This window comes from Poecilia reticulata, linkage group LG4 (genome assembly GCF_000633615.1).
Source record: "Poecilia reticulata strain Guanapo linkage group LG4, Guppy_female_1.0+MT, whole genome shotgun sequence".
Lineage (NCBI taxonomy): Eukaryota > Metazoa > Chordata > Actinopteri > Cyprinodontiformes > Poeciliidae > Poecilia > Poecilia reticulata.
The window spans coordinates 9,078,710-9,089,436 of NC_024334.1; the positions used below are offsets into that span (position 1 = coordinate 9,078,710).

The 10,727-nt window shown below is 38.7% G+C and overlaps 2 protein-coding genes across 5 annotated transcripts; one reads left to right on the forward strand and one right to left on the reverse strand.

Moving 5' to 3' along the window:
* Positions 1-513: 513 nt before the first annotated feature.
* On the reverse strand, positions 514-4,993 carry lg4h8orf82 (linkage group 4 C8orf82 homolog). Of its 2 annotated transcripts, none has more exons than XM_008406728.2 (4): positions 4,909-4,993; positions 2,948-3,138; positions 2,815-2,863; positions 514-1,410 (listed from the first exon to the last, which is right to left on the reverse strand). In XM_008406728.2, exons 2-4 carry the CDS (start codon positions 3,110-3,112, stop codon positions 932-934), a joined length of 693 nt encoding a protein of 230 aa, XP_008404950.1. In that variant the 5' UTR covers positions 3,113-3,138; positions 4,909-4,993; the 3' UTR covers positions 514-931. The 2 variants fall into 2 exon arrangements, with proteins under 2 accessions (XP_008404950.1, XP_008404951.1); XM_008406729.2 differs by having other exon boundaries at positions 4,914-4,989.
* LOC103463410 (MARVEL domain-containing protein 3) lies at positions 3,124-10,415 on the forward strand. 3 transcript variants are annotated; one of them, XM_008406732.2, is made up of 4 exons: positions 3,124-3,941; positions 6,735-6,828; positions 8,179-8,297; positions 8,973-10,415. In XM_008406732.2, the coding sequence occupies exons 2-4, from the start codon at positions 6,737-6,739 to the stop codon at positions 9,629-9,631; spliced, it is 870 nt and encodes a 289-aa protein (XP_008404954.1). In that variant the 5' UTR covers positions 3,124-3,941; positions 6,735-6,736; the 3' UTR covers positions 9,632-10,415. The 3 variants fall into 3 exon arrangements, with proteins under 3 accessions (XP_008404954.1, XP_008404953.1, XP_008404952.1); XM_008406731.1 differs by lacking the exon at positions 3,124-3,941 and adding an exon at positions 4,724-4,960; XM_008406730.2 differs by lacking the exon at positions 3,124-3,941 and adding an exon at positions 4,970-5,059.
* The last annotated feature ends 312 nt before the right edge of the window (positions 10,416-10,727 follow it).

Here is a 10,727-nt window from a genome sequence, read left to right on the forward strand (position 1 = left end):
GTTTTTTTTTTCATCTCAGCTACTACATTTAGCATCACATTCTGCAAGCATCTGGAAAGATGGATGATTGGCATGTAGACTGAATGCAAGATATTTGAAGTATAACATCCAACACACCACTGCATCAAAGCTACCCAATGCCTGAAACATCTTCTCATCCATTCTAGTTTTGTAGACTCATGCTAAATGAAGGTACGTTGACACAAGGAAACATCAAGAAGTTGCAGGACATCAGCCTCCGGAGGTTTGGAGTTTTGCACCTATGTTCTAAAGTCAGCGAATTTCTACAAAGATGGACATTGATTTGCGCTGATGTTATATGTTTACATTTCTGTAAAGGATCTGTGGCAGCTACATTTCAGGGAGGTGGACCTTGTCCTCAAATATATAAGAAATCCCACCTGCTTGATATGAACCAACACTTCAAAATCCATCCCCCTTTGGAGTTTTTTTCTACATCTTTACAGAAGTCTTACAAGATTTTTAAAAGAGGTAAAGGATTTTTCAAATGAATGCATCTGGCAACAAATTTATTGTCCCAGTCTTTCACCAACATAGCCATATTTTGTTCAAATAAGTTATTAAATGTAACAGTAATTAATATGCTACTTGAATCTTTTTTTGTTTTACTCTAGTCTACACTTCGGCGACCTTTGCGTCATAAAGCAGTAATTTTGTTGTATTACAACAATGTGAGGACATAAAATAAGCAAGATAAAAGAGAAAATACAACCTTCATTTTTTCAAATTTTCACATGGCGATTGTTATTGATTAAAATCAAACTCCAAGCAGAACGATGCAACATGAGATGCAATCTCATCAGACTGTACTGTTCTCCCACATGAACACATAGAGTTGAACTACAGCAGCAGTTTTTAGCTTGTCAGAGTTGAAAACTGATACTTTAGATTTTATAAACTGTTCTGAAGATCATCTCAGATTCCCCTGTTGTCCACTACCATCCTCTACTGCTGGGAAGCATCCTGCCAGTTCATTGGTCAGTCTGTGCTCCAGTCCTTTCCACAGAAAGTGTGTGGGCTGTCCAGACTGGCCACTCTCTGGTGGATAAACAAAGCTGGGACTCAGCTCTATGGCCAGGGACGACCTGACCAGTCCGACCCCGCCCGAGCGCTCTAGTCCAGGATGATAAACCCGCCCGCTGACTGGATGCATGTACAGCGCCTCTGGTTGGAAAGGAACGGAGAGCTTCTCTGCGCCGCCACAATACGAGAGCAGCTCCTGGTCTCCTGCTGGGTTCGGCAGCAGGTGGGTGAAAACCACCGGCCTGTCGTCGCAGCGCAGGAAGTTCCTCTCTCTGCCGCACAGAGACAGGAAAGGAAAATCCTCCTCGTAACGCCCGCTCTGATTTATCCGCAGGCGACTGAAGAAGAAAACCAAGAACTGTTTATCTGGAAAAATGAGACAAATGCATCAGATGCTAAAAATCTGAACAAAAATGGTATTTAAAGCTGTAGCAGAGAGCTTAGTGTTAAACTGTGCTTAAAATAATAAACAAATAAAATAAAATTGCACTAAAAGATCATCTTCAGAAACACTTCATGGAGACCGGTTCAAAGGGTGCTGGTTGTTGGAAGTTTTGTTATCTTCCACCATTTCTGAGAAAAATGAGCTGCCTGAGAGAGTCCTCCACATTTAAACCTGATGCCATCTACTCTACATCTCTCTGACAGGTGACTCAAGTTTTCTTTTTGTACCCACTTTGATAGACAATTATCTTATAGGCTTTGTACTCTCTGCTCATAGTGTATTTTAATGTAATCTGGTTATCTCAGTTTAAGTATTCACCAACAGTCGGGCACCCAGAACAATCTTGTTGTAATCGAGAGTCATTAGACCTATAGAGGTTCAAGTAGAAACTCCGAGACTGAAACTGTGAGATTTAACGCCCTTACATTAAGATATTTAAAATACGCTTAAATCTCAAGCATGGTCAAAAGCAAATAAGGCAACCCTGAAGTCTCTCAGAAGGGCATCATCACAGTAATATACATGTCTAACATATAATGCGTTTCAAAAATTATGCAAGGTTTATATGGTCTACCTCTAGGGGGCAGTAATCTTCAAGACAAATCACTCAAAATTGGTTCAGCAAACCTGACACTGCAGAGTAACTATTAATTTAGATTTTATTAATTCACAATACAAAATTTAGATCTCCCAGTTGTTTATTGTCTGTCTGCTCTTAACTCTGACATTACATTTGTTTTGTTATCTGCTACTGGGACTGCACAAAGCTGTAATCTGGTGCATCAAATATTTATTCTCTGGGATGAAGGTTTTCTGTAGAGGATTCTACATAATTATATATTAAAAAAACCAAAGGTAAATTCGAGTAGATCAAGGCAAAAATGGTTTCGCCAAAACATTAAATGGCAAATAAACTGTTCAATTTATTCAGATTAACTGTCACTGGCTGCAAACGGTAGAGAGTTTTGAGTCTGAACATAATGTTTAATTATGTTTCACATTAATGAACATATAATATTGAAGATATTCACGTTGGTTTCAGTGTCGTTTGGGATAGACATAAACACACACATACACTTCTTACTCTGGAAAAACAACTAAAGCATCACTGCATTAATATATTTACTTTTATTTTAAATAAAACAGATTCCCAAACAAAAAAAAAACAACAACAACAACATATTTAAACATCACTTTCTCAGCAGACAAAATAAAACATGCAGTCATATTAATGGAGCACTGAGTGATACTGGTAAACGCTCCAAATATTTCTACAATTTAGTCCATCCCTCAGCTTTAGTAGTACTTAAATAAGAAATTCTAACCTTTAAAGCAGGTGACAAAGTTCTTCACTTTAGTGTCATCGAGAAAAAGCTGCAAACGTCACAGAAAACATAGTAAACAACTGGAATACAGTTTGTTTGAAATGTTTTGTTTTTGGCTTAGACAGATGCTCACCTGTCCTTGATGGTCAATGTAGTAAAAATACTCCCTGATGCGGGGTTCGGGACTCTGGCCCTGGATGTATGAAGCGGTGCTTCTGCAAGTAATGAAGCCGCCAGGCGGACAACGAAGATCGGTCAGAGTTCTGCAGCTTCGAACCGCTAACCGAAGGAATGACATGACCGGTTTGACAGGCTTCAAATGTCCTGGGTTAAAAAGCAGACAATATAAGGCACAGCATTCAAATTACGACTGGTTTGTTTTTGTCTTCAGGGAAGGTTATGACGCTAAACTTGTGTCCTCATGGTTTTGTTTATAAGAGTTCATGTACCGGCCGACCGGAAGCGCTCATATTTTGAGTCGCTGCCCCCTGCTGGAGAAAATGCTTTATAGATTTCGGTAAAACAAGCTGCCCCCTACTGGAAGGAGTGTTTATTACAGTCAAAATCCGCGGATAACAGGTCATAAATAATATAAAGAAAATGAAATGGTGTTAAATATAATATGTTAAATGCTTGTTTTTTGTTGTCCAAAATTGAATCAAACACCAAGATTATTTCAAAATAAATCAAACTATTAAAATGTTTAGACAAACCATTAACTTCAGTGCAGTTTAGTTTATTTTGAAGAGTTTTTTTTAGTTTGTATTTTTCTTGTTGGATGATTTGTAAATCCCAACAGTACAGGCTGTACAGAATCTAAATATATCCACCAGAGCTATTTAGGTTTTAAAAAAGATTTTCTACATTTAGCCTTTATTATCATATTTTCTTGACTCTTGTATTACCCATAAAACATTGGATGTAAGAATTTCCTTTATATGTAAACTTTGATGTAGAGGAGATTATGTTGGGGCACATATTTTTCAGGAGTTAGCCTTCATTCCCTAGTCCCACTTAAAGGAACTTTTGTTTTAGCACTCCAAGGCATTTTGGTTACTTGAACGCACCAACATTCAGAGGACAGCTTAAGGATGACCCTTGATATTCAAAGAAGACTGAACACAAACGTAAGCAAATTTTGCTTCAATACTTTTACATAAACTGGGAAAGAGGGGGAAAAAACCCCATCATCTATGCATGCCAATGAAATAGGATTAAAATGATTTTGCTCCCAACATGCTAATGAGAATAAATCTGAAAGCTATGTACACTTGCAATACATTACAATCACCATTATTTCAGCTGACAGCAGTGTCACAAGAAGCTGTCTGAGGAAGCTAACAGCGCAAGTTCACACTGCATGCAGTCCCACTGTACTAGAAAATTTAAATTACATTGGTTTAAGCAGGATATAGCAATCATTTTGAGTGGCAAATACACATAATTAATCAGATGGAGAAATGTAAATATATAAGCAGATTTGTGGTAGCTTTGAAGTTGATTGCTAACAGCTTCACWSYMACCTTCTGCATATGGCTTGGGGGGTCATCACACCCAAACTCTGGTCTAAACAGGCAAGATAAAGCCACATGCAAAAGTCAAGTTCAGAATTTAAGGTGAAACATGTCAAAAGTCACTCATCCACCATAACATTACTAGAGCAAACTGATCAGCTCAATCCTTATGCCTTTTGTGATGTCACCAACCAAAATTTAGAGCATAATTAGGTGTTTCATGCACTTTTTAAACTTTGTATTTTGTGAAATTCAGTAGTTGAACTCCATAATGTGTTTTCATTTTCAGTCTACACTGACAAATGAAAAATAAATAAATAAACCAGTATCTTTAAGAAAACTACGACGTGGTGTGGAGAAAAAAAAGCAGAGGAGGGAGATTTCAATCACATAAACAACAAGATGGCTGAGACTCTGAGAGACAGTGCTGCTGCTGTTCAAAGGTCAACTCCTCCAGAGGCTTCTTTTGGCTTCACAACAAGGACTTGACAGCACAGAAACAAAGCAGCTGATTCATTAAATGTTCAGAACTTCATCCAGAAGGCTCTCAGTCTGTGCTGAAGCTCCAGCTGAAACCGACCTGACCTGAACACCTGCAGTCCTTCCTCTTCCTCCTTCTCCTCCTCTTCCAGGTTAGGGTGGAGCTGTCTCTACGTGAAACTCTTGACAACACAGTAGGTGTCAGAAATAACACAAGAGTTGGATTAAAAACGGCATCTGTCAACCTCACAGTAAGTTAAAATGCAATAAATCAAAGTTGGTCCGAACGATCCGCTGAACTTTTGAAGCTAACGCCAAAAAAAAAAATATCTGATAATATGAACAAACGTAAAACGCTACTAAATTTTAGAAATCAAAAGTGTGTTTAGTTTACGATTACAAGATTAGTTTCGGGTGTTGTATGTAGTCACTGGTTTTAAGACTATATCGTCTCTTAAATAGTTGCACTATCTACCTTGTTAACGTTTAAACCTGACACTGAAGTTGGCTTCCGATTCGGTGCTATTCCTGTACTTTCAGGCTAAACTCTGTTTTTACTCCCGGTATTAGACTAAAGGCTCGACAAATCACAAAGTCTGCTCTTATTGTTGTTACATAAGTGCAGAAATATTCAGTCTATGTTTGACTAGTCGCATTTTAAAATTAACTGCATCTCAGATAATGCTTGAAAAACATTGATAATGTTTTTATTTTAATAAAATAATAAATTAAAATAAATCACTTAAAAAATATAGCTATATATTCTTTAATCAGGACCTTGTCTAAAGTGGTTTTAATGTCTAAATTAAGTGTTACCATTTCTTTTTTTTAAAAATGACAAATAAATGAAAGGCTTCTGGCCAAACTGACTGTGATGATATCCTGTATGCACGCAAAATAAGTTAATTGTCAAAAACTTGAAAGTTGCATTTCACAGTTTATTTATCCTGTTTGAGAAAACAAAAACCAACATTCTAGGGTTTCCCGTGCCTTCTCCCACTCTTGTTAAAAAAAAAAAAAAAGCCAAAGGCCCACCCCAGTTGGTGCTGACCCCATACTTGTAGAAATTGTTCCACAATTCTGACTTATAAAGGCAAAAAAACAAATAATTCTAATAAATGATTGTTGTCACTGTTATTATAATGAAACCATGTTAGTAATTCAAAAATATATGGTAACCCAAAATCTAAATTTACCAAAATAAATAGCCCCGAGTTTAATTTGTCTTCCTAAATTATCATGAGTGAGTTTTGGATGGTTAGAGATGGGCACCAGACCTGATGAGACCGTTCTCCAATAAACGGGCAAAGAAGATGGATGGATGTTTTCACAAAGCAGAATTATGTGACACATTTCTTTTTGTTGTTGTTTGTATTTATACTAACAGAACTTTGTGGTTTTACAAAACACAAAGTACATTTTAAAGATTAAATTAGTCTTCAATAACTTAGACCTGATGTGACCAGTCTTAAGTTCCATCGTTTTTCAAGAAGTCCCAATATAAAGTCGTCCTAATGCCTGAAAAAGCATTGATTGTCCAGTTTAAAACTAAAGTAAAAATATTCACTTAGTTGTTGTAGGATCTATAAACAGTGTCAAATAATTCAGTCAAGGTCAGATCATTCTAAGTATTTTGCATTTTGAAATAAATCTGTTCAAAACTCGTGAAGATTCTTTAAAATAGGGGAAATATTCCTTTTGTAGTCTCAATCAAGAGCTACGAATCAGATGCGAGCTTCAGCGTGGTTTACGTCAACCTTGAGGTTATTTCCGTCAACGGCTGAGGAAATATTTTGGAATTTAAATGATTAAAAAACAAAGACAATTTTCTAAAGCGCATTTAACATAAAAATGTTACTTTTACAAGTATGCAGAGTAATTTTCTTGTCATTTAAAGGTCTTTTGTGTGTAATTTACACTCGACAGCTATGAAACAACCGCCCCATTCCAACCGGGGACACCGGGAGAGGAACGGAGAGCAGAGGCGGCCCCGGGAAAACAGGCAGTCCACTCCGGACAGGTGGGACAGTAGCACTGCTATGAGCAATGGAGGTTGTCCCTCTCTCTGGGCTTGGTTTTTAACAACTTTTGCCTTTATGGGATCTTATGAAGTAAACATTTTTGTAACTTTTTGGATGACTGAAATTCACGTTTACGTTTTTGGGTCAAATCTTTAAAGAGACAGTTATCCCTGATACTGACCTGATACTGTACTTTTGAATTTGGGAAAGTTACCAAAGATTTTCGAAAAAAAAAAAAAAAAAGATTTCTTGCCAGGTTTTCTGGCATTTAGCAAATAGACATAATTTTTGGAATTCTAACTAAGCTAAACCACAAAACGTTTGGTCTGACTTAACATTAGACAGTAATAAAACGTGTCTTTTTATTTAGTGTGTTTAAATATCTGGTTTCAAATGTATATTGACGTAATCACGCCCTTAATTTCAACTGATAAAAACTGACCATTTGTGCTTTGTTTGCCCCATATTACGCGGGTCCTACGGGGCTGCATGATATTAAAAATGATATTAAAAATAATCTTACAAGTTTTTTTTTTATCTATTACCTTTATTTAATGACTTTCTTGAATAGTCATTTAAGAATGGCTACTTCATAAATGCCACAGTCTACAGAATGTGAAGCTTAATCAGCAACAAGTTGTATAACGCAATAATTCTGATTTATCTAATGTCAAACATCCAAGTGAAATGAATTCTACAGCCACACTAGCAGCAAAACTGATTAAATTAGCTTTTAATTTTACAGTGTCTTCACTGTATGGTGTGAAGTAATTTCTCTTAGGGTCCTGAATGATCTACTAGCATCACTTATGCCAACTCAAATTTGCAAATATGTATTTTTATTTTACTTTAGTTTACAAAAAAAAACCAATTAAATAATTTTGTAAGATGGCCTTATAGTTTTAGATTGTTGCAACAGTTGTAGTATGTTGGCAATGTTTTTCAGGAAAACATGTCTTATTAGTCAAACAATAGTGGGTTTTATGTTTTAGCAAATGACAGAAATTATTTTAATGTTTTGCTCAGCAAAAATATATTGAATATTTAACCTGACTTCACATAGTCTAAACAGAAGACTATTACGTCCTTACAGGTTTTACTTCAGTAAAGGGGAGGTGTCTGAAAGAATAGTGTCATGTTTAATTTTCTACGATCTTCTAACCTGACTACATATTATCTTGTGGTATTAATCTGACATTTATGTTTGATCAGCACTGTCCCTTTTAAAGGCTATTATTGTCTTGATCAGAATTATGTGGTGTTCTCAACGGATTAAAACAAGAAAAAACACTTGTATCCACCAAGACAAACTGTATGGAAAAGTAATCAGTATATTATATGTGTTCCAGCTCTTACACTGCCCCCCGTTACAGCCCCCGAGAATCCGAGCCCCCTTCCAGGTATTCGAGGGACGCTCCCCGGGTGGAGCACCAGGACTCCAAATGTACCAACATCTGTTCCCGGAGAGGTATGCAGACTCTCAGAAGAAATATGTGGGTCAAAAAAACCCGAAAGCTTCTCTGAAGGCAGCTGCAGCGTAAGAGTGCAGACTTTGGTTTCATCAAGCTTCATTATTTCCTCCTGTGAATACCGGTCCGACCGGTTTGCTGCTGCGCTCTGTTCTCAGAGTTTCAGCAGACAAAGCTTGTTGCTGATTCTGGGAAGAAGCCGAGCTACTCTGAGACTTGGAGTTTTTTTTTTTTCCCCTAATCAATTTACAATGCTGTGAGAGTTTGTTTTTTATTTTTCTTCCTTTTTGTTATGAAACTAATTGTATTAACAAGATACAATAATAAACACAARTTGCTTTTCAAGTTACRACGTTGTGAAGTTAGAACAAGTATCCAGACTAACTTTGATACWCTTAAACCTAACAAGTGGTTGTACAGACCTTAGCAGCAACAAGTAYATTAGGAAATTTTGCCCCATTTTTCTTTGCCTAACTCTTCTAATTCAGCCACAATGGCAGATTTCCAGCCTGTTTGAGGTCAWGTCATAGTTTTTTATTCAACTTTAAGCCCAGACTTTGACMAGGTCACTTTAATTTAGCCATCCAGAGTTGGATCTCCAAGTTTCTTTATACTTAATTGTTTTTACTTTAACRATGGAACCAATTTCYCCTCATCTTTCTTGTCCTGGCCAGGCATCGTGCTGATCTGCTCCGTCCTGACCAACGCCCTCGTCCTGATMTGCGTGGTCTCGGCCCAGCTGGTGATGTCAGGCTTGTCATCGATGGGCGGCGTGGGCGGCATCAGCATCGACAGCAGCTTCAACTTACAGGGCACCGAGCTGCAGGAGGTGCGACGGCTGGACATGGAGTACAGCCAGATGAGGGCGCCCTGTATCTACGGCGGCATAGCCTTCAGCCTGACCTTCGGGGTCGTCTCACTGGTGTTCGTGGTCGCCGGGAACAAACGCGCCCACCACTTGAATCAGAAGCTGTTGGTGGGGGCGTTGGCTTTCCAGGCAGTGGGTGCCGTGGGCTACGTGGTCGCCGTGGGCCTCTACCTGCACTTTGTCATCCAGGTCAACTCCACRGACGTGTGCAAGCGGCGACAGATTATATACTCGCGGAACGGCTACACCTGGATGAATTGCGACGTGAGCGGGGCTGACGCAGCCGTGGCGCTGTTCGGGCTGATCACCGCCATCCTGTACACCGCYGGGACCGTGCTCACGGTCCAGACAATCAGGGGAGTGAAGCGCTACCAACGGGAGAAGAAGAGGCGACATGCGGAGAAACAGGAGGGTCAGGGGAACCACMGCAGRGCCCCGCTGAGGGCAGACACGACGTCAGTGTGAGGCTGAAGGTGTTCAACCAGCYGGGTTCAGATCGGAGCCGATCCGGAGAGGAGGACCGGTTTATAACGARAGCTTAAGCTGATCACCAAAAATTGACTCCTGACACGGATGTGTTCACAGTAAGATGACGTAGTTCATCATCCGGCAGAAACCGATGAGTCACACATTACTGACATTCAACCCAACACTGATCAAAGTTGCAGTCGACTCCTYTTTCTGWTTAAGGAATCCAGTCGTTCAGGACAAGTGTCTAATTTTAAGATTACCAACACCATCASAGTTTTCAGCTTATTTGACTGCATAGAATCAGCTGCAGAATGACTTCCTGTTTTTTCTACCAATCACAGTAAAGGAAGTATGGATGTAATGTAAACTCTTGGAGCCATGTGATTTACAACAAATACAAAGAACAAGCAGGAATCAATCGTGAAGCGAAATRGGACGTTTACTTTAACTGCTTGTTTTTCCACCCGTTGCCACTTTTAACTTTCAGATTCTTTATTAAACTCAGGAAATAGTGTAGATAAGTTTTTATATTCTGTAAATACCTCTAGTAATTGTAAATCATGTTTCTTATTTTGTTTGTTTCTCAGTGCTTGAAATTCTTGCAGTTGTGGTGTTTGACATTTTTTATCACTTTACCCAGATAATGAKCTTACGGATCACTGGCCTTGTTTTTAATGTGATGGCAGTTAAATAATTTGTTTTTACATCACAGATTTATCCTTTTGTGCTTTCTGTAAACTAAAACTATCAGTTGAAATTAAAATTGACTTGATTTAAAGACTTGTGATGTTTGCTGTAATCCTCTCTCCTGCAGGGGGCGTCATGACTACCACAAACAGGACAGTGAAGCAACTGTTCAAAGGCTCGATTACAAACAAAACAAACCCCCACTTCAGAGGATTTTAGAAAACAGAGCAGGGTTTGTCACAGCAGAGAAAATACCAGCTATTGTGTCTTGCAGAAGTATTCACACCTCTTAAATTAGCGGTTCTCAACGTGGGCGGTACCGCCCCCAGGGGGCGTTCAGTGGACGGCAGGGGGCGCTAGCGGACATTTTTACCAAAGGGGGGCGCTGGGATGCCTTTGGGGG